Source organism: Dendrobates tinctorius, unplaced genomic scaffold (assembly GCF_039654945.1).
Source record: "Dendrobates tinctorius isolate UK_male_01 unplaced genomic scaffold, ASM3965494v1 ptg000019l, whole genome shotgun sequence".
In the NCBI taxonomy this organism is placed as follows: Eukaryota; Metazoa; Chordata; class Amphibia; order Anura; family Dendrobatidae; genus Dendrobates; species Dendrobates tinctorius.
The window spans coordinates 69,487,357-69,511,957 of NW_027361687.1; the positions used below are offsets into that span (position 1 = coordinate 69,487,357).

Sequence of the window (24,601 nt, forward strand, 5' to 3'; positions counted from 1 at the left end):
ATCTCCTGCTTGGAGAGAAAACACCTTAACCCATCCAAAAAAAATTCCCTCCCACCGGGGGCGCGTATCGGGGTAAATTCTAGCCACAAGCAGAATGACATTGTCTAATTGTTGATTTTATTGTGCCGTGTTGCGTCGCAACTGTTCGACAACTACGGGACTAATTATCCGTTTTCTCGTTAATCTGTTGGGTAATTAGGAAATTACACATGTAACCAGAATGGATAAAAAAACTGTAAAAAAATAAATACGACAATGGAAAGAAACCGGACGTAGAAAAGTTAATTATTTTTTGGCGTGGTTTAGGAGGTGTTAAATGCAATGTGTAGGGGTGTACGATAGAAGGGTGGCGGGGGCAGGGCATTAATTAGGATGTGTGGCAGCAGTGCCATGCTACAGTGGCGGGGTAGCCTGCTATAACATAGGAGGAGAGGATGGTACCTGCTAATCCTGTCATTTGTGCCTGCAGTCCGGATGACTAATTTCCATGAACGGAGGGAAATCCTGGCGGTGCTTGCTCTGCAGTGCTCCCGGAGCTGTCTGTGATGCAGACTGTCTTCTCCGGACCATTTCATGAATCTTTCAGCTGGGAATGCACCAGAGTAAGGTTACAGGGAGGAACGAAGCAATGCGAGCTCTCTCCCTGCAAGCTGCACAGGACGAGGAGGGACACATATGTGGAGCAGTTCGAAATCTGTCACAAGGGCAGATGACACTGGGTCGCTGGCATTAAATAAGCAGCAATTAACCTAACAGGAAAATTCTGGGCTCATGGGTCGAAACTAAAAATGTGGTGTTTCTGAGTCCAGCTCCATCTCTGTGACCTTTCTTTTAGCAATTTTCAGCTGGAATTTGATACCAGGCGAAGGCTTACCTAACACCTGACTCGGGTCCAGCCGGATCCTACAGAATTTGATTAAATGTCTCACCATCCCAGGAGGTCAGGGCTATGTCTCGACTTCACCCCTATCTGTGTCCTCAAGACACAGGTGAACACAATGGTGGCGCAAGGATCCGTCAGATCCCAGCTCCACCAATCTGTTTGGGTACAGACTGACAGACAAGCATAAACCTACTGTGTAAGGGAATCATAATGTGTGTGGTCATCTTATTGTGTGAGGCGGTTGTGGGAGCATCATGCTGTGTGGGGGGTACATCATACTGTGTTGGGTTGCTGTGGGTGCATCATACTGTGTGGGGGTGCTGTGGGAGCATCATACTGTGTGAGGGTGCTGTGGGAGCATCATACTGTGTTGGGTTGCTGTGGGAGCATCATACTGTGTGGGGGTGCTGTGGGAGCATCATGCTGTGTGGAGGTGCAGTGGGAGCATCATGCTGTGTGGAGGTGCAGTGGGAGCATTATGCTGTGTGGATGTGCTGCGGGAGCATCATACTGTGTGGGGGTGCTGTGCGAGCATCATACTTTGTTGGGTTACTGTGGGTGCATCATACTCTGTTGGGTTGCTGTGGTGCATCATACTGTGTGGGGGTGCTTTGAGAGAAGTATATTCTGTGGAGCTGCATCATGCTGTGTGCGATTGCTATGGGAGCTTCATACTGTGTGAGGTGCATCATACTGTGGGGGGGTGCTGTGGGTGCATTGTAATGTGTTGGGGTTGTCATAGGGTTACCGTGACATTGTGGAGCCAGAAGACCGCAGCAACTGATCGCTTCTACTTCGGTGCTGAGAAGAGGCACTTCTCCCTTCATTTTAAATGTGCTTATTTCTTCTGGCAGAATAGGGGTTAATCGGCCATTTTGGAAATCCCTGTGTTCACAGCTGAGCTTGGTTAGCCTCTCCTTTTCCCTTTTATTATCTGGGCTCTGATACAAATCCTTGTCAGAGCTAACATTTGCTGCATGGCTAACAGAGGGAGAGGTGTTCATATGAGAAGGAACATAATTAAAATACTAAAATAATATTAAGTAATAATAAATGTAAAAGCTATCATTATTAATAATAATAATAATAATGGCAATACTAAGATAACCAATAATACTAAAGTCAAAACTATAATTACATAATATAATAATAATAATAATAATAATAATAATAATAATAATAATAATAGTGATCATAAAATTACAAACATTAATACAAATTAATAATGATCATAAATAATAAAAATGATAAATGATGATAATAATTAATAATTACAAATAACATCATTATAAATAATAATGATAACAATTAATAAATGATAAAGAATAACAATGGTAAATAATAGTGCATTATAATAATTAATAATGATAATAATAATAAATATCAAGATAATACATAATAAATAATTATGATAAATAATAAAGATAGTAGTAGTAATAATAATAATAATAATAACAATGGTTAATAATAATGCATTATAATAATAAATCATGATAATAATTATAAATAATAAATTATAATGATAAAAATAAATAATTATAACTAATAATGCTAATGTATTATAATAAATGACAATAAATAATGATAATTAATAATGATAAATAATAACAATGAATAATAACAGTAATAGTAATAATAATACATTATAATATTAACCCCTTCATGACCCAGCCTATTTTGACCTTAATGACCTGGCCATTTTTTGCAATTCTGATCAGTGTCCCTTTATGAGGTAATAACTCAGGAACGCTTCAACGGATCCTAGCGATTCTGAGATTGTTTTTTCGTGACATATTGGGCTTCATGTTAGTGGTAAATTTAGATCGATAATTTTTGCGTTTATTTGTGAAAAAATCAGAAATTTGGCGAGAATTTTGAAAATTTCGCAATTTTCAAATTTTGAATTTTTATTCTGTTAAACTAGAGAGTTATGTGACACAAAATAGTTACTAAATAACATTTCCCACATGTCTACTTTACATCAGCACAATTTTGGAAGCAAAATATTTTTTTGTTAGGAAGTTATAAGGGTTAAAAGTTGACCAGTGATTTCTCATTTTTACAACAAAATTTACAAAACCATTTTTTTTAGGGACCACCTCACATTTGAAGTCACTTTGAGGGGTCTATATGGCAGAAAATACCCAAAAGTGACACCATTCTAAAAACTGCACCCCTCAAGCTACTCAAAACTACATTCAAGAAGATTATTAACCCTTTAGGTGTTTCACAGGAACTAAAGCAACATGGAAGGAAAAAAGGACATTTTAATTTTTCCAACAAAAATTTTCTTTCAGCATCAATTTTTTCATTTTCACATGGGCAACAGGATAAAATGGATCCTAAAATTTGTTGGGCAATTTCCCCTGAGTACACCGATACCTCATATGTGGTCATAAACCACTGTTTGGGCGCACGGCAGGGCTCAGAAGGGAAGGAGCGCCATTTGACTTTTTGAATGGAAAATATGTTGGAATATTTAGCGCTTGCCATGTCGCGTTTGGAGAGTCGCTGTGTGCCTAAACACTGGAACTCCCCCACAAGTGACCCCATTTTGGAAACTAGACCCCCCAAGGAACTTATCTAGATGCATAGTGATCACTTTGAACCCCCAGGTGCTTCTCAAATTGATCCGTAAAAAAAAAAAAAGTACTTTTTTTTCACAAAAATTATCTTTTAGCCTCAGTTTTTTCATTTTCACATGGGCAACAGGATAAAATGGATCCTAAAATTTGTTGGGCAATTTCTCCTGAGTACACCGATACCTCATATGTGGTCATAAACCACTGTTTGGGTGCACGGCAGGGCCCGGAAGGGAAGGAGCGCCATTTGACTTTTTGAATGGAAAATTAGCTCCAATCGTTATCAGACACCATGTCACGTTTGGAGAGCCCCTGTGTGCCTAAACATTGGAGCTCCCCCACAAGTGACACCATTTTGGAAACTAGACCCCTTAAGGAACTTATCTAGATGTGTAGTGAACACTTTGAACCCCCAAGTGCTTCACAAAAGTTTATAACATAGAGCAGTGAAAATAAAAAATCATTTTTTTTCCTCAAAAATGATTTTTTAGCACGCTATTTTTTATTTTCACAAGGGTAACAGGAGAAATTGGACCAAAAAAGTTGTTGTCCAGATTGTCCTGAGTATGCTGGTACCCCATATGTGGGGGGGACCACTGTTTGGGTGCACGGCAGGGCGCAGAAGGGAATGAGCGCCATTTGACTTTTTGAAATGAAAATTAGCTCCAATCGTTAGCGGACACCATGTCGTGTTTGGAGAGCCCCTGTGTGCCTAAACTTTGGAGCTCCCCCACAAATGACCCCATTTTGGAAACTAGACCCCCTAAGGAACTTATCTAGATGCATAGTGAGCACTTTGAACCCCCAGGTGATTCACAGAAGTTTATAATGCAGAGCAGTGAAAATAAAAAAATCTTTTTTTTTCCTAAAAAAATTTTTTTTAGTTGGCAATTTTTTATTTTCACAAGGGTACTAGGATAAATTGGACCCCAAGAGTTGTTGTCCAGTTTGTCCTGAGTACGCTGGTACCCCATATGTGGGGGGGAACCACTGTTTGGGCACACGTTGGGGCTCAGCAGGGAAGTAGTGACATTTTGAAATGCTGACTTTGATGGAATGGTCTGCGGGCATCATGTTACATTTGCTGAGCCCCTGTGTGCCTAAACAGTAGAAACCCCCCACAAGTGACCCCATTTAGGAAACTAGACCCCCCAAGGAACTTATCTAGATATGTGGTGAGCACCTTGAACCCCCAAGTGCTTCACAGAAGTTTATAATGCAGAGCCGTGAAAATAAAAAATCATTTTTTTTCCCTAAAAAAAAATGAATTTTAGCACGCAATTTTTTTTTTCACAAGGGTAACAGGAGAAATTGGACCCCAAAAGTTGTTGTCCAGTTTGTCCTGAGTACGCTGATACCCCATATGTGGGGGATGACCACTGTATGGGCACACGTCAGGGCTCGGAAGGGAAGTAGTGACGTTTTGGTATGCAGACTTTGATGGAATGGTCTGCGGGCATCATGTTACATTTGCAGAGCCCTTGATGTACCTAAACTGTGGAAACCCCCCACAAGTGACCCCATTTTGGAAACTAGACCCCCCCAAGGAACTTATCTTGATGTGTGGTGAGCACCTTGAACCCCAAAGTGCTTCACAGAAGATTGTAACGCAGAGCCATGAAAATAAAAAATCTTTTTTTTTCCTCAAAAAATGAATTTTTAGCTCGCAATTTTTTATTTTCACAAGGGTAATAGGAGAAATTGGACCCCAAAAGTTGTTGTCCAGTTTGTCCTGAGTACGCTGATACCCCATATGTGGGGAGGGACCATTGTTTGGGCACACGTCGGGGCTCAGAAGGGAAGTAGTGACGTTTTGAAATACCGACTTGATCGAATGGTCTGCGGGCATCATGTTACGTTTGCAGAGCCTCTGATGTGCCTAAACAGTGGAAACCCCCCACAAGTGACCCCATTTTGGAAACTAGACCACCAAGGAACTTATCTAGATGTGTGGTGAGCAGCACTTTGAACCCCCAAGTGCTTCACAGAAGTTTATAACGCAGAACCGTGAAAATAAAAAATCTTTTTTTTCCTCAAAAAATGATTTTTTAGCCAGCAATTTTTTATTTTCACAAGGGTAACAGGAGAAATTGGACCCCAAAAGTTGTTGTCCAGTTTGTCCTGAGTACGCTGGTACCCCATATGTGGGGGGGAACCATTGTTTGGGCACAAGGCTCGGAATGGAAGTAGTGACGTTTTGAAATGCAGACTTTGATGGAATAGTCTGCGGTCGTCATTACGTTTGCAGAGCCCCTGATGTGCCTAAACAGTGGAAACCCCCCACAAGTGACCCCATTTTGGAAACTAGACCTTCCAAGGAACGTATGTAAGTGCTTCACAGAAGTTTATAATGCAGAGACGTGAAAATGAAAAAATCATTTTTTTCCACAAAAATCATTTTTTAGCCCCCAATTTTTTATTTTCCCAAGGGTAACACGAGAAATTAGTCCCCAAAAGTTGTTGTGCAATTTTTCCTGAGTACGCTGATACCTCATATGTTGGGGTAAACCACTGTTTGGGCACACGTCAGGGCTTGGAAGGGAGGGAGCACCGTTTGACTTTTTGAACGCAAAATTGGCTGGAATCAATGGTTGCACCATGTCGCGTTTGGCGACCCCCTGATATGCCTAAACAGTGGAAACCCCTCAATTCTAACTCCAACCCTAACCCCAACACACCCCTAACCACAGCCCTAACCCTAACACATCCCTAACCACAAGCCTAACCCTAATTCCAACGCTAACCCTAATTCCAACCCTAACCCTAATTCTAACCCTAATTCCAACCCTAACCCTAATTCCAACCCTAACCCTAATTCAACCCTAACCCTCTTTCCAACCCTAACCCTCTTTCCAACCCTAACCCTCTTTCCAACCTTAACCCTAACCCTCTTTTCAACCCTAACCCTAACCCTCTTTTCAACCCTAACCCTCTTTTCAACCCTAACCCTAATGGAAAAATAAAAATATTTTCTTTATTTTACTAGTTGTGCCTACCTATGGGGGTGATAATCGGGGGGTTTATTTACTTTTTCTTTCATTTTGATCACTGTGAGAGTGATCAAAATGAAAGAATGGAATCTGCAGCCGGCAGATTCGGGCGGGCGTACTGCGCATGCGCCCGCCATTTTCTAAGATGGCGGCGCCCATGAACCGGACCCGCCGGACACCGGGAGCGACAGGGGGACTTAGAAGATGCCGGGGGAGGTGAGAGGGGGTGAGGGGGTTATCGGAATCTGGCGGGGAGCAGAGGGAATGGGAGGGGGGCAGATGATGACAGCGGCGGCAGATCGCCGCTGTCATTCAGTTGCGGGGGGGGCGATCGCCGGTGGGGGGGGTGGAATCGGTGTCTCCAGCCATGTCCGATGCTACAGCAGCATCGGCCATGGCTGGATTGTAATATTTCATCATTTTTCATTGATGAAATATTACTATCGCTCTGATTGGCTGTTAAAAGTGAAACAGCCAATCAGAGCGATCGTAGCCACGTGGGGGCGAAGCCACGCCCCCTGTGGCGAAGAACAAAGCCCCCTGTATCTGCGGGTCGGGTGACCTTTCAGTGACGTAGGTCACCCGACCCGCAGGGGGGCTTTAAAGTCATGACGCCACATAGGCGTCATGGGTCATTCTGGCACGACTTTTCATGACGCCTACGTGGCGTCAAAGGTCGTGAAGGGGTTAATAATGATAATAAAAAATATCATGATTAATAATAGATAATAAAATAATTGTAAAGTTGAAGGAGTTATCTGTGACTGTTGCTTGGTTTGCATGTGTGGTAATTCCTTATCCTTCTCTATTCTGGTTCATTCCTCTACCTCCACGCCCCGGTGCATTCCTCTGTTATATGTGAGTGAATATTTTGTATGCCTGGAGATTTCTGTTAACCCTTGTCTATGTTGCCTTGTTTGTCGGGTTGGTGTTCTACGTTGCACAGTAGCGCCCCTCTTCCCTTGGTGGGGGAAGAGAAGAGATGGAGGGATAACTCAGGAGATAAGGCAAGAGTGGAGGCCCTGGCATCTTCACCTTCAGAAGTATCCCATGTAGTAGAGCGAGCTAGGGCGCCCACTAGTGTTAGGGACAGGGAAGAAGCCCCTGGTCCCACGTCACCCAACATGTGTTGTGACAGGGGTGCTGTGAAACATTATATTATGTGGGTTCATTATACTGTGTGGGGGTGTTGTATGAGCACCACATTGTGTGGGGGTGCTGTGGGAGAATCATAATGTGTGGGGTGCTGTGGAAGCATCATACTGTGTGGGGTGCTGTGGGTGTATCACTGTGTGGGGATACAGTGGGAGCTTTATATTGTGTGGGGATGGCATCATACTGTGTGGGTGCTGTGTGAGCATCGTACTGTGCGAGAGTGCTGTGGGAGCATCATACTGTGTCGGGTTCATCCTACTGTGTGGAATTCTGTGGCTGCATTATGCTGTGTGCGGGTGCTGTGGGAGCATTATATTGTGTGGGGGTGCCGTGAGTGCATCATACTATGTGGGGATGCTGTGGAAGCATCATACTGTGTGGGGGTGCTGAAGGAGCATCATACTGTGTGTGGGTGCTGTGGGAGCATCATATTGTGTGTGGGGGGCTGTTAGGCATCATACACATGATGGATAGTGCATAATAGGAATGATGAGGGTGCATAATATTGTGTGTGGGAAGCTGTGAGGCATCATAGTGTTTGTATGGTTGCATCATATTGTGTGTGGGGGCTCTTATGCATCTTACACATGATGAGGATGTTCTGGGTGCATCATACTGTATCGGAGTGGTGTGAGAGCATAATATTGTGTTTGGGTGCTGTGAGGCATCATGGTGTTTGTGTGGTTGCATCATACTGTGAAGGGGTGCTGTGAGACATCATATTCTGTCTGAGGACTGTGAGGCATGAAAGATTTTAAGCTTTAATATAAAAGTATACAGTGCTTACAATAAAAGGTATAAAAAGGTAAACATAAAACAACACAGATATGCAAAACAGATATATAATATAAAGGGAGAAATAACAGAAATACCTAAATGTTTTCATATACAGTTATCTTCTGTTTCCTTGAGGGAAGGAGAAATTAATTATGGATCACATCAGCATACGCAGCCCTCACATTTGAAGAACTTCTTTTGTGTTACCCAGCTTCTTATAGTTCTGACCATAGGCTCATATTTCCAGGATCACCTGTTTGGACTATTTAAAAATTGCTGTTTGGTGACTGGATTGTGAGCCAGTCACCAGTGTCTATCCAGTGTCTCCCCCACTCCTCTCTATACCATCAATATGATATATTCTGCCCAGATACAAACCATTTGCTAACTCCTTTGAAGCTCAGGATCTAGGAATTAAGTATGACACCTGCCTATTCTCCCAGGATATCCCATTGTGGTTCTGAATTCCTGCAATAAAAGTAGGCAGATGTTATCTCCTTTGTGTGGCGACAGTCCTTCACATTCACTATAATTGACAGCTTCACCTAAACGTCCAGGAAGATACTGCATAAAAGGGGAGACCTCCTGGACTGCCAAAAGAGTTGACATGTCTCCTAGGTACCACACAAGACTCCCGAAAGGCAGCAGCGTAGTGTAGGTGGTATTCCACTGTGGAAGGTGTCCAGGGTGCTAAATTCTTAGTGGTGCATCATTTGTTTTAAAGGGGGCATTATTTAATGTAGGGTAGCACAATGCTTGCCTTTCTCCAGTCGCTGCTAACCCATTCTGTGACTCTGGCATCTTTCTCTCCAACGTTTTCTTTGCCGAGACTCCTGCATGATGCATCATTAGAACCAGGGTCGGCATTAGGGGCAGGCAGACCAGGCAGCTGCCTAGGGCTCCCGCTCCTCCAGAGGTTGCCAGCAGTGGAGCTGTTAGAAGCTCTGCAGAGGCCAGAGCAGCGGAGGAACGGAGAGAGTTAAGTATTGTATATATGTGTATGCATTATACTTTGTGTGTATATGGCATTAGGGTTCGCTCACACTGGCATTAGGGCTCGCTCACACTGACATTAGCGCTCGCTCACACTGACATGAGAGCTCGCTCACACTGAGATGAGCGCTCGCTCACACTGACATGAGAGCTCGCTCACACTGACATGAGAGCTTGCTCACACTGACATGAGAGCTCGCTCACACTGACATTAGCGCTCGCTCACACTGACATTAGAGCTCGCTCACACTGACATAAGAGCTCGCTCACACTGACATTAGCGCTCGCTCACACTGACATAAGATCTCGCTTACTCTGACATTAGAGCTCGCTCACACTGACATTAGAGCTCGCTCACACTGAAATTAGAGCTCGCTCACAATTACATTAGAGCTCGCTCACACTGACATGAGAGCTCGCTCACACTGACATAAGAGCTCGCTCACACTGACATTAGCGCTCGCTCACACTGACATAAGATCTCGCTCACTCTGACATTAGAGCTCGCTCACACTGACATTAGAGCTCGCTCACACTGACATTAGAGCTCGCTCACAATTACATTAGAGCTCGCTCACACTGACATTAGAGCTCGCTCACACTGACATTAGAGCTCGCTCACAATTACATTAGAGCTCGCTCACACTGACATGAGAGCTCGCTCACACTGACATTTGAGCTCACTCACACTGACATTAGAGCTCGCTCACAATGACATTAGGGCTCGCTCACACTGACATTAAAGCTCGCTCACAATGACATTAGGGCTCGCTCACACTGACATTAGAGCTCGCTCACACTGACATTAGAGCTCGCTCACAATGACATTAGAGCTCGCTCACACTGACATAAGATCTCGCTCACACTGACATTAAAGCTCGCTCACAATGACATTAGGGCTCGCTCACACTGACATTAGAGCTCGCTCACACTGACATTAGAGCTCGCTCACACTGACATTAGGGCTCGCTCACACTGACATTAAAGCTCGCTCACAATGACATTAGGGCTCGCTCACACTGACATTAGAGCTCGCTCACACTGACATTAGAGCTCGCTCACACTGACATTAGAGCTCGCTCACAATGACATTAGAGCTCGCTCACACTGACATTAGAGCTCGCTCACAATGACATTAGAGCTCGCTCACACTGGCATTAGAGTTCGCTCACACTGACATTAGGACTCGCTCACACTAACATTAGGACTCGCTCACACTAACATTAGAGGTCACTCACACTGACATTAGGACTCGCTCACATATCGGAGCTCCATGTAGCTTTCCGTCATTGTTTTCTTATGCTGGATAGGAGATTTGCTCTGCCTCATAGAATAACACTGAGCCAAGTGCGATCAGGTAAAACATCACAAAGCACTCGGCTGTGTTATACGCTCAGAGGACTTGGACTGAGGTAAAAGAAGACAGCTAGTGTTCATAAAGATCTATGGAGGGGGAGGCACTAGAAATAGATACAGACATTCTCATGCGATCTCAGGAGTTGTAATTGGTTACCATGGCAACTAGGGGCCTACTGAAGACCCTCGTTACCACTATTTTTGCACTAGAAAAGCTGGGTGTTTCATAGGAGATCATGATTTTTTACTACATTCTGAAAGTATTTTTTTTATTTTTGTATATACCGTATTTTTAGAATGGTAAAAAATATTTATTAGTAATAAAAAATATCTAAATATTAGCAGTAAAATATTACAACTAATTATAATAATAAAACAATAATAATCATAATAAAACAATATGAAAATATGATTAATAATGAAATAATATAACTGCAAATCAAATAATAAATATTAAAATAATAAAAAAGATAATATAATAAAATAATAATATAATTAATAATAAAGTAATAGCGATAATAAAACAATAATTAATTAGATAATTACAAATTATATTATAATAATATAAAAATTAATAATTAAAGATAGTATAATAATATAATTATAATTAATAATAAAATAGTAGTAATTGTAAACTGTCACGATTTCCACTGTTTCTGTCTTTTTGTTACTTTGTGTTGGGGCTGTCAGCCTGTGCTGGGTTTGTGCTGCAATTACCTGTGTTCATTTTCCTTAATCAGGCTTCTACTTAAGCATATTAGTTGCTTCCCCCAGTGTCAATCGTACACTTGCTGTTGCCTATGGAACATTGATCCCTCTGCGCTTTGTGCCTGACCCTGCCTGACTTGATTCTCTTCCCGGACTCAGACCCTTTACTTGTGACCAGACTTTGCTTGTGCCTGCTCCCTTGTAAACTGTTTTGTCTCTCTGGCTTTCCTTGTGTATTGGATTTTTTTTTTTTTACTTCCCTTTGTCGTACTGCGCCATTTCCTGGACCTGACCACGGATTGTTTGACCTCCCATTACTTACAGTAAGTAGTATATGTATTTACTGCCGTGACTTGCGTCACATAATCATTAAAAATAGTAATGAAATAATAATAATAATAAAATGGCAACATAATTAAAATACTAAAATAATATTAAATTAATTGTAAAAGCTATTATTATTAGTATTATTATTAATAATAATAATGGCAATATTAAGATAATAACTAATAAATACTAAAGTAAAAACTATAATTACATAATATAAAAATAAAATATTAATGTCAGTAATAATTAATAATAGTGATGATGATAACATTACAAACATAAATTAATACTGATGATAAATAATAACATGATTAATAATAATAAATAATTACAAATATCATTATAAATAATTAATAATAATGGTAAATAATAATGCATATAATAATGATAAATAGCAATGATAATAATGCATTATAATAAATTATAATGAATAATAATAAATAATGATGATAATTAATAATGGTAAATAATAACAATTAATAATAGTAACAATGCATTATAACATTAATAATGATAATAAAATAATTATAAATATCATGAATAGTAATGATAAATAAGAATACTTTTGGAAAAATACACAAATGAACTAGAAGATAAGAGAAAGCAACACGCAGTACATAGTAAACTACATGCTACAAGAGACTGCACAATTGTGGGCTCGGGACTAAAGAAAAGTAAGTGGCAATGAATAAGTTTCTAAACGATAAAAAAAAGTTTGATTCACTTCCTTTTCTCCTTCTAAAAAGAAAAGCCATAAATGACTTCATGACCTGCAGGACGCAGTAAACTCCAGACTACAGTGACCCTGGCGAGTGTGCACAGCCCAGACTACTCCAAGTGGTGTAAACTACAAGTCCCATCATCCCTTGCGCTCTTTCTGCAATTCCCTTCGGCCAATTAGAACACGCCGTTGCCGTTAGCTAATCACAGCGACCTATCCCTCGCTTGCTCAATCGCAGCATCCTTACGCAACTCTCCTTCTTGCGTCAAGAAACAACCTAAACTGCTAGCCCGTGTCCTTCACTTCCGTAAGGGGCGTGATAACCTTCTAGGCGTCACCTACTGTACAGCTGCCCTATCACTTTGACTGTGAGGGCCAACCCTCTGGCATCAGGTTCGGTTGAGCTGTACGACCCGTATCCCGTTTAGTTGGTTGAGAAAACCAGACGTCGTATCGCTGCAGCCATATTGTTACCGGGCAGAGGGAGGACCGAGCTGTTCGGACGGGGGATGGCAGCGGCGGCTCATGCAGGTGAGTGTCGGACGGGGTTGTTTTCCGGAGTCTCGGGAACTTTGGGAACCGTCCGTCACCGTGTTGTATGCTGTGTCCCAGCGTTATGGCCGCCTGTCAGTGTCTCCGCCTGTGTGCGGGAAGTGTCCGGGGAGCGACTACGGCGGTGGCCTGTTGTCGGGGCTTGGAGGTGCAGCTGTCCTCAGAAAATGCCTCTGACGGGATTTCTTGTGTTTTTAGCATATTTTGGAAATTTGCTTAAAGGGAATCTGTCACCCCATTTTTTGGACTATCAGCTGCCGGCACCGCCATCAGGCGCTTATCTACAGCATTCTATGATGCTGTAGATAAGCCCCGATTTAACCTGAAGGACAGAAAAAGTTATATTATACTCACCCCGGGGTCTGGTCTGATGGGTGTTGTGGTCCGGTCCCTCCCATCTTGTAGCGATGATGTCCTGTTCTTTGCTTCCCGTTGCGGCTCCGGTGCAGGCGCACTGCAGTACTTTACTCTGCGCTCAACGGGACAGAGCAGTGCGCCTGCACCGGAGCCGCAACGGGAAGCAAAGAACAGGACATCATCGCTACAAGATGGGAGGGACCGGACCGCAACACCCATCAGACCAGACCCCGGGGTGAGTATAATATAACTTTTTCTGTCCTTCAGGTTACATTGGGGGCTTATCTACAGCATCACAGAATTCTGTAGATAAGCTCCTGATGGCGGTGCCGGCAGCTGATAGTCCAAAAAAAGGGTGACAGATTCCCTTTAAATGAATTTTGTTTTCTAGAAAATGTCTAACTCCTTACCGCCCCCTTTGGGCATAGTTTGTTACTTTTCTGCTAGCGGACTGACTTTCTGTGCTTTGTGGTGCTTTCCTGTCTCTCTGGGTCTCACCCCATGTTGTGAGGGTGTTTACCAGCTGAATTCAGATTTCTGCTCTGGCTGTGCCACCTGTACATAGTCGGTCAGACGGCTTGACGCCTGGATTTTTCTCCAGTATTGGCGATATCGGACCCCCACACTGATAGGCTCTGTGCGCACATCGCGGATTTGCCTGGGGAAATTTCTGCGCGGATTCTGCATCTCTTGGCAGAAAATGTCGTGGAGATCTTGTGCGGATTTCATGCGGATTCGTTAGCTCACTAAAGATTTACTACTGTAAAAAAATCTCCTTTTTCAAGTCCTACCTCCATTTTTTTTTTTATGTGTCTTCAATGACGATTAGCTCTATTTTTGATTTTCCTCCTTCTGATTTATTTGCATTTTAAAAATCCGCTGTTTTTTCAGCCATATCCGCATTTTCACGCCTGCGGATTTGAGTACCTCATTGGAAGTCAATGGGTGCAGAAACGCTGCAGATCCGCAAAAAGAATTGACATGCTGCGGAAAATAAAACGCTGCGAATCGGGACGGAATTTCCCGCAGCTTGTGCACACTAATTCTGGATTCCCATCGATTAACCTTGCATAAGCAATCATTTGCGGATTTGGTGCAAAACTGCTGCAGATCTGCAACGTGTGCACATAGCCATAAAGTATGTGCCCCCTCCAAATTCTGACCTTCCCAAAGTTAGGCTATGTGCACACATTTCCACGCGGAAATGCTATAAATCCGCAATAAATTATTATTAAAGCAATGTTAATCAGTGGCATTCCTGAATTGTTGTGCATAGGCTGCAGAAAACTCAGTCCTTATTCGCAGCGTTTTATTTTCTGCAGCATGTCAATTCTTTTTGCGGATCTGCGGCGTTTCTGCACCCATTGACTTCCATTGTGTCACTCAAATCCTCAGCAGAACCTCAGCTGTAAAAAGGTTTGCGGATTTCCTGCTGATGTGCTGGCAAAAACGCTGCAGAAAAGGAAATGTCAGAAGGAGGAAGAGTGTGTGGACGGGCGGAGAATGTGTGTGTCTGCGCGGCTGTGCGTGCGGGTATCTGTGGTAAAGCTACTGCCGGTACTTTCGGTCACAGTGCTGCGGGATCATGCTGGTGTAAGGGTACCTGCATGCCGTGTCCGGAACTGAAGATGCTGCATCCTCTGTTTCCAGGGGACAGCCTTGAGGAGGCGGACCTTCCCCTGCAGCCTGGTGGAAGCCACGGGGGGACACCTTCCTGTTGACTGAGGAAAAGGCCATGCAGATAAGAGGGCAAAAAGCGCGCAAAACTGGAGTTTTGCGCCAGAGCAGTGTGCAGGAGCGTGGTGAGCGGCGCGTCGGCTGCCCCTCCCCCCACGGGTACCGACATTGCGGCAGGGTCCAACCATTTAGAGCGGGACCGCTGCCAGGAGAGAAGCTGAGTGCGGAGCCGCTGCAGGACAGAGCAGAGCTAGTCGTGCCGCAGTCAGAGAGAGAGAAGTGCTTTGTCCGGGAGGTACCAGTGCCCCGCAGACCAGTGACCATCATTTCCGGCCGCCAGAAGCCGGGGACAGAGAGCAAGAGGGACATACAGTGTGTGCCGGTGACTTCCAGTAAGCGAGACGCAGGGCAATCCGTGTCCTTGAGTACTACACAAGTGTCCTATACTAGTGACTGAATACAGTACAGACCCTTCTACCCTGACCGTGCCGTTAAACAACTTCTGAGCCACTTCGGGCCAGTGTCAGATCATGACCCCTTTTCCCATCAGCCACTTTGGGTACGCTTGACTGACACAGTGAGGAGAGTGGTGCAGGAGTCTCATCTAGCTTAGAATGTGCTTTGTCCTTTATTCTTGCTTGGCCACTACACAATATGGTCTAGGGGCAGTGGAAGGTACCGGAGACCGACTGTCACCAGAAAACGGGGAGTATTGTTGTCTCCTTGACCTCATTGATGAGGACACTGCGTCGGCCGTTGCCATCACCATTGAGTTTGCAGCAGGAGCTGCAGTATTAAGACTTCCTTATACGTTTGCTAATATTTGAACCATTGTATTGTACCTTACCTTTAATACTGTTTAACTCTTCACCTCCCTGGTTGGAGTATTTCCCCTGTACATAAATCCTGTTAACCCTTGCTCTGTTGCCTGCGTACTGTCACTGCATTCCTGCTTGTTACCCTTTACACTGGCAGATGTCAGCGTGATCCCACAGCTGACTAAGACCCACAGCGGTGACCTCGCGTAAAAAAAGCTGCGTTGAGAAACATGTGATGGTGTCTCTGCAGTGTTGGATGTTGATCTCCATGAGTTCATTCATCCTCATTTTTCACAGTCTTCTACTAGGTATTGATCCTACTGGCCAGTTTCCTACTCCACACTGATGAGGGGCAATACCCTGAAACAGCTGTCTGTGGATGGATACCATGTTTTGGCATAGGTAGTTTCCTTCATTGGAGACTGCCCTTCCCGTGGTTGTTCCTTCCCGGGGAAAAACCTGGCTAGTCATTGCTTGCGTTGAGAAACGTGATGGTGTCTCCGCGGCTTGTGTTTTGCATGTTTTTGCATAGATAATTAATCACAATGCAATAACATCAGCGGCCACCGGGGGGAAAAACTCACCAGAAGACCAACTAATGATGCAGTAACACCAGTGGCCACCGGGGGCAAAAACTAATATTAACCCCTGATGGCCTGAAAGGAGAAAAGTTTTAATATGAGAGCCCGGATCTGCCACAGATCCAAAAATGGATCGTGACAATACCTAGACGACTTCCTAATAGTCGGAAGGTCAGAAGATCACTGTGCAGAGCAGGTGAGGGAAGTGACGGTGGTCCTGTAGGAGCTGGGCGGGATGTTAAATACAGTATATACTCGAGTATAAGCCGACACAACTATAAGCCGAGTCACCTAATGTTACCACAGAAAACTGGGTAAGCTTATTGACTCAAACATAAGCCAGTTAAGCATTGTCCCCTCATCGCTGTCCTGGTATGCGTGGCTCCTCCCCGTAGCTGTCCTGGTATGTGTGGCTCCTCCCCGTAGCTGTCCTGGTATGCGTGGCTCCTCCCCGTCGCTCTCCTGGTATGCGCGGCTCCCCCCCCCCCGGTCCCATAGTTGTATGCATGGCTCCCCCCTTTCATCCTGGTATGCGTGCTTGCTATTACAAAAACAAACCAAAAAACTTCCTGCTCACCCTCCTCCAGCGTGCCCTAGCAGCCAGGGCTGTGGAGTCGGAGTCGGTGCTCATTTTGGTGGAGTCGGTATGAAATGGACCAACTCCGACTTCTAAAATATATAATAAATTGGGTACAGTAGTTCAATGCAGAATGTGCTGAATATTTTTTCATAGGAATTTGGGAAAGTTATGAAATGTCCTATAAATGGCTGTTCTATTCCTGATATATATGTAAATGATATATACAATTTATTACAGTTTTTTGTGTTCTAAAGTTGTATTCCAATAACTATATATTCTGTCTAAATATCTTGATTATTGTATCATAAAAATGTCTGATGATCACATTGTACTACAATAAATTTTTCACTTAAATATAAGCAATATATGTCGGAGTCGGTGTAAGGGAAATTGAGGAGTCGGAGTCGCAGGTTTGGCTTACAGACTCCACAGCCCTGCTCGCAGCATCTCGCTAGTGCCGCCTTCCAGCAGCTCTTCCTGCTGAGCAATCACGTGGCACCGCTCATTAAGGTAATGAATAAGCAGGCATCTCCACGCCTATGGGAGTGGAGATCCCTGCATATTCATTACCTTAATGAGCGGTGCCACATGATCGCTCAGTTCAGAAAGAGCTGCCGGCGCCAGGACCAACGGAGATGCAGCGACGGCACGGAGGATGAGTATGATGTCTTCTGGAAGCCGGCGGCTGCAGCTGTCACTATTTAGTAGCGGCACAGGCTTTAACCACAGCCGCTCCCCCGCCGGCTTTCTGAATATTGACTCGTGTATAAGCAGAGGGGGGCGTTCTCAGCACAAAAAAATATGCTGAAAATCTCGGCTTACACACGAGTATATACGGTACTCTCAAATCAAGATTAAAAGCAGTAAGGATACAATCCTTAATGGGGTTGGTTTTGGACTCCTGAGAGGCCGGAGATAGTTCTGTTTGCCAGTTTACACAACAGGAAAATGAGGAACTTATATTCGTTAATCCCAAGCAAAAAAACATTTGCAGTGGATGCCCTTCAGATTCCTTGGAGGTTCAGGATGGCCTATGCATTTCACCCTATAGCGATGATTTTCAGCAGTCGTGAGGAAGACCGGGGAGGATCAAGCGAGGGTAATTCTCATTGCTCCATTCTGGCCAAAAAGACAAAAGTTCTCCCTTCTGAGTCTAATGTCCGTGTCCGACCGATGGATTCTGCTAGAGATCCCATACCTTCTTACCCAGGGACCGGTGTGCCACTCTCAAGTGAAGCGTTTCCATCTAACAGCATGGAATTGGAGAGGGCATTACTGAGTCGGTGGGGGTTCTCACCAGGGGTAGACTAAACCCTGTTGAAAAGTAGGAAACCGATTACATCAAGGATCTATGGTAGAACATGGAAAAAATTCCTGGAATTTTTACAGCAGCCCTTAGGGGATGAGGCCATTCAAGAATTCCCTCAGTCAGGGTTGCAACTAGGGTTAGCAACTAATACACTCAAGGTGCAGGTGTCGTCCCTGGGTGCCTTGTATAATTGCAACCTAGCAGCAAATAGGTGTTTTGATTTATAAGCTCCTGTAGTAGATTGGGACTTGAACCTAGGTTTAGAGGCGATAACTAGGGACCCATTTGAGCCCTTGCGGGATTTATCTGCAAAGTTTCTCACGTTTAAGACTGTGTTGCTAGTGGCCCTAACGTCATTCCATAGGGGGGATATCCATATGACCCCCTACACTTAGGTGTATGACAACAGAATTGTTCTAAGGCCAGACCAGGCATATCTTCCCAAGGTGGTTCTCAAATTCCATAGGAGCCAAGAAATTACTTTACCCTCCTTTTGTAGTGACCGTAAAAATCCAGGGGAAGGATATGTCCATATCTTAGACGTGAGGAGGTCCATGTTAAAATATATGTCCATGACCAGTCAGTGGAGAAAGGACCAGTCCCTATTCATAGCCTTTCAGGGTAGCAGAATCGGGTATGGGGTGTCTAAGAGTACTATTGCCAAATGGTTGAGGGAGGGCATTGGTTTGTCTTACTCTGTGAGTGACGCTCCGGTTCTATAAGGCATTAAGGCTCATTCCACCAAGGCCGTGGCTATCTCCGGGGGCATAAAAGGTGGAGGTATCAATTGATCAGATTTGTAAGGCCGCTACCTGGTCCTCGCCATCTACTTTCTTTAACCGCTTTCTGACATGAGACGTACTATACCGTCCATGGGACCCGGGCCCCTATGCCCATGGACTGTATAGTACGTCTACCGCGATCAGCGGCGCTCACTGAGTGAGCGCTGCTGATCGCGGCCGGGTGTCAGCTGATTATCACAGCTGACACCCGGCACTATGTGTCAGGGGCGGTCACGGACCGCCCCCGACACGTTAACCCTTGGCACACTTCGATCAAACACGATCGCAGTATACCGGGGGTTTAGGGAAGCATCGGGAGGGAGGGGGCTTCCTCCGTGCTTCCCTGAGCCCCCCGCAGCAGCGCGATGTGCAGCGCTGCTGTGGGGGGCCTCTTACCTGCAGGTCCCCGGATCCAATATGGTGGCGGGAACCTCCGGGGGCCTGCAGGGAGCTGGCTTCCTCACTGCCTGCAAAGCGCCGGCATGAGGAAGTCTGCTTCTATGCCTGTGACAGATCGCTGATCTGTCACAGCGATCTGTGACAGATTCTGACATGAAAGTACACACATTTAGTATCGCCGCGTCCGTAACGACCCGTCCTATAAAACTGTCCCATTAGTTAACCCCTTTAGCGAACCCCTTAAAAAATAAGCAAAAAATAATGCTTTATTATCATACTGCCGAACAAAAAGTGCAATAACGCGCGATCAAAAAGACGCATATAAATATCCATGGTACCGATGACAGTCATCTTGTCCCGCAAAAAAAACGAGCCGCCAAACAGCGTCATCAGCGAAAAAATAAAAAAGTTATAGCTCGCAGAATAAAGCAATGCAAAATAATTATTTTTTATATAAAATTGTTTTCATTGCATAAAAGTGCCAAAACACAAAAAAAGACATAAATGAGGTATCGCTGTAATCGTACTGACCCGAAGAATAAAACCGCCTTATCAATTTTACCGCACGCGGAACGGTGTAGACGCACTCCCCCAAAAGAAATTCTTGAAACGCTTGTTTTTGTTCATTCTGCGTCCCAAAAATCGGAATAAAAAGCGATAAAAAAATGTCACGTGCCCGAAAATGGTACCAATAAAAACGTCAACTCGTCTCTCAAAAAATAAGACCTCACATAACTCTGTGGGTCAAAATATGGAAAAATTATAGCTCTCAAAATGTGGTGATGCAAAAACAATTTTTACAATAAAAAGCATCTTTTAGCGTGCGACAGCCGCCAAACATTAGAACCGCCATAAATAGTAAATCAAACCCCCCGTTATCACCCCCTTAGTTAGGGAAAAATAATAAAATTAAAAGAAAATGTTTTTTTTTCTCATTAGGGTTAGGGCTGAGATTAGGGTTAGGGGCATGTTGGGGTTCGGGTTGGAGTTAGAATTGGGGGTTTCCACTGTTTAGGCACATTAGGTGCTCTCCAAACGCAACATGGTGTCTGATCTCAATTCCAGCCAATTCTGCGTTGAGAAAGTCAAATGGTGCTCCTTCCAAGCTATGCCATGCGCCCAAACAGTATTTTACCCCCACATATGGGGTATCCGCCTACTCAGGACAAATTGCAAAACAACTTTTGGGGTCCAATTTCTCCTGTTACCTTTAGGAAAACAAAAAATTGGGGGGCAAAAATATCATTTTTGTGGGGAAAAAAATGATTTTTTTTATTTTCACGCCCGGGCGTTATAAACTTCTGTTAAGCACCGGGGGGTTCAAAGTGCTCACCATACATCTAGATAATTTCCGTGGGGGGTCTAGTTTCCAAAATGTGGTCACTTGTGGGGGGTTTCCACTGTTTAGGTACGTCAGGGGCTCTCCAAAGGCAACATGACACCTGCAGACCATTCCATCAAAGTCTGCATTCCAAAACGTCACTACTTCCCTTCCAAGCCCCGACGTGTGCCCATACAGTAGTTTTCTCCCACATATGGTGTATCAGCGTACTCAGGACAAACTGGCCTACAACTTTTGGGGTCCAATTTCTCCTGTTACTCCTGGGAAAATAAAAGAATTGGGGACTAAAAGATCATGTTTGTGGAAAAAATGTTTTTTTTTATTTTCACGCCCGGACGTTATAAACTTCTGTGAAGCACTGGGGGGTTCAAAGTGCTCACGACACATCTAGATAAGGTCCTTAGGGGGTCTAGTTTCCAAAATGGTGTCATTTGTGGGGGGTTCCACTGTTTAGGCACATCAGGGGCTTTCCAAACGTGGCATGGCGTCCAATCCCAATTCCAGCCAAAAAAGTCAAATGGCACTGCTTCCCTTCCGAGGTCTGCCATGCGCCGAAACAGTGGTTCCACCCCACATATCAGGTATCAGCGTACTCAGGACAAATTGCACAATAACTTTTGCAGTCCAATTTGTCCTGTTACCCTTGGTAAAATAAAAAAAAATTGGTCCTGAAGTAATTTTTTTGTGAAAAAAGTTAAATGTTAATTTTTTTTTTTTAAACATTCCTGTGAAGCACCTGAAGGGGTTAATAAACTTCTTGAATATGGTTTTGAGCACCCTGAGGGGTGCTGTTTTTAGGATGGTGTCACTTTTGGGTATTTTCTATCATATTGACCCCTCAAAGTGACTTCAAATGTGATGTGGTCCCTAAAAATAAAATGGAGTTGTAAAAATGAGAAATTGCTGGTCAACTTTTAACCCTTATAACTTCCTAACAAAAAAAAATTGGGGTTCCAAAAATGTGCTGATGTAAAGTAAACATATGTGAAATGTTACTTATTAAGTATTTCGTGTGCCATTTCTCTGTGATTTAAGGGCCTAAAAATTCAAAGTTGGAAAATTGCAAAATTTTCGCCAAATTTCCATTTTTTTCGCAAATAAACGCAAGTTATTTGAATGAAATTTTAACACTAACATGAAGTACAATATGTCACAAGAAAACAATGTCAGAATCAGTGGGATCCATGGAAGCGTTTGAGTTATTACCTCATAAAGGGACAGTGGTCAGAATTGTAAAAATTGGCCCGGTCATGAACGTGCAAACCACCCTTGGGGGTAAAGGGGTTAAGCACTACAGACTGAACCTGTCCTCGGTTGATCTAACCTTTGGTAGAAGGGTGCTGCAAACGATGGTCCCTCCTTAAGGTTTTCATTTCTCAAAAAAATCTTTCTGGTGTGCTGTCATGGGTGAAGGGAAAACACCAAGGTTACTTACTGGTAGCTGTTTTTTCTGTAACCCATGACAGCACATGTATATCCCCCTCCTTCTCACCTTTTGGGTGTGCACTATTGTTTGGGTTTTTTTTTTTTTTATATAATGTGGTTATCTGTGTAAATTAACCGGAGGTCCTCTCATGCTCTGTAACCCAACTCAAGCGTGAGAGAGCTACAGTCCTTTTATTTCAGTTGGTTTCCTGTCCTGGCTGGGTGGATCCCTCTCTCAGGTGTGCTGTCATGGTTTCTGGAAAAGCTGGCTACCGGTAAGTAACCTTGGTGTATCTCTTCTGTTGCTTTTAGCATTGTACCATATAGTCCTAACCATGGTCTCCTTTGAAGCCCTGCTTATGGCAGTAATGAGGACCGTCAGCAGACACCCAGCAACCAATCATCACCTTGTGATGAGTGGGAACCGATGAGCGTCTGACAAGGACGTCCGGGCAAGATCGCTGCGGTCAGTGATTGATGGCAGAATTTAAAGGATTGTCAGCAGAGAGCGGAGCCGGCTCTGATATCTGCTGTTAAAGGCAGATGTCGGATGTATGATACAGCCGGCGTCTGGCCTCACCTGAGCTTGTGTGAATGATGGGCAGCCCCCATTTGCCCAGTCTCCCCAGAGAGCAGGACTCTAAGGCTACTTTCGCACATCTGTTTTTTTCCGACAGGTAGGATCCGGCTATTTGTTAAACCAGATCCGGTGAAAGCTGCCGCCGGATCCAGTTTTCTCTCATTGAATTGTATTAGCGTCAGATCGTGCCGCATGGCCTTCAGTTTCTTCCGGTTTTCGCCGGATCCAGCTATATGTTTCATTCCGGCGTCTGGAAAATATGTCTCTAGTAACGTTTTTTGTCTGCGGCGAAAAACCAGACAGAGTTTTTTTTTTGCTATAATGGAAGCCTATGGGCACCGGAATGCGCCGGATCCAGAAAAAGACGGATCCGGCCACCGGATCTGTGTTTTTTTTTTTTTTGTTTTGTTTTTTGTTTTTTTTTGTTTGTTTTTTTTAAGTCTGCGCATGCTCAGATCCAATTGGCCAGCCCCCAGGAAACCGATATAAACCTGCTAGACGGATCCGGTGGAAAAACAGATCCGTTTCTTCAGTTCTCCAAAATTTACGCCGGATCCGGTTTTTCTAAAAATAGCCGGATCCTGCCTGTCGGAAAAAAACCTGATGTGTGAACGTTGCCTAAATCATCTGATCTTTGGAGGTCCAGCCTATATGATTTCCAGAATAAAGGGGGCACAGGGCTAAAGAGCAGCAAAAATGTATTGGACAAGTTGACTATTTTTGTATCCACTGTCGTTTTTTAGATTTCATCAGAACAAGCTCGCCGTGGAGTATAACGTACAGGCCTGATGGGAGTTGTAGTCAGTCAGCGCTGTGCAGAGCTTTTCTTAGTATTGGACTTTGTCTAACAGATTTCCTCCAGCTGCCGGATGGGGAGAGTGTCAGCAGGCCGACGACGTCTGCCAGGCTTATGACACCCTCTGGGCTTATTCCACTGTAACATGCAACATCCTGATAGCGCCTCATTACTAGGGGATAGGGGAAATGAAAGCAAGCTGTCTGCCTGTGGCATGTGTCCTCCTGCGGCCTGCCTTTAGTTCTGGATCCGATGGGCTCTCCTGCTGGTGTGACAGGCGGGAGAGCTGACAGCCAGCACAAGCTGCAGGCAGACGGTAAATAATAATAATCTTTATTTTTTTAATATAGCGCCAACGTATTCCACAGCGCTTTACAGTTTGCACACATTATCATCACTGTCCTCGATGGGGCTCACAATCTAAGTTCCCTATCAGTATGTCTTTGGAATTTGGGAGGAAACCCATACAAAGTCCTTGCAGATGTTGTCCTTGGTGGGATTTGAACACAGGACCCAAGCGCTGGTAATTCTGTTTCTCGACATATATAGGATCAGCCTGTAAGGGGTTAATGACAAATGCAGTCTTACATCACCAAGCACAAGCGTCTGATGGATGTAAAGCCGCCACCACTGGGCTCTTGATGAAATGTGTTGATGACATTGTGGATAATGGTCACCTCCATCCTTGTGGGAGAGGTTCGGTGACAGCGCCCTTTTGTGTCCCATTATTTTCAGGTGACACATTTCTCTAAAGGATTCTTTGGATGTCTTTTTTTTTTTTTCTGTGACTTGTAAAGGTCTCAGGGCTGTGTGCCGTCAGGATGTGATGACACCATGTGCAATAAGGAAATGCAGTGACAAGATTACGGCAGCACTGGGAGACCATGGTGGGGTCCGCAGCCACACTCTGT

At 44.1% G+C, this 24,601-nt stretch overlaps 1 protein-coding gene across 2 annotated transcripts in view; it reads left to right on the top strand.

Annotated features, from left to right (window-relative positions):
* Positions 1-12,726: 12,726 nt before the first annotated feature.
* The window catches only part of ARNT (aryl hydrocarbon receptor nuclear translocator), a 51,046-nt gene continuing 39,171 nt past the window's right edge, over positions 12,727-24,601 (top strand). The window contains exon 1 of one of the 2 annotated variants that reach the window (XM_073567209.1): positions 12,727-13,023. In XM_073567209.1, coding sequence (XP_073423310.1) covers positions 13,002-13,023 — 22 coding nt within the window. In that variant the 5' untranslated portion in view covers positions 12,727-13,001. The remainder of the gene's footprint in view (positions 13,024-24,601) is intronic. The other variant, XM_073567208.1, reaches the window with a different exon arrangement.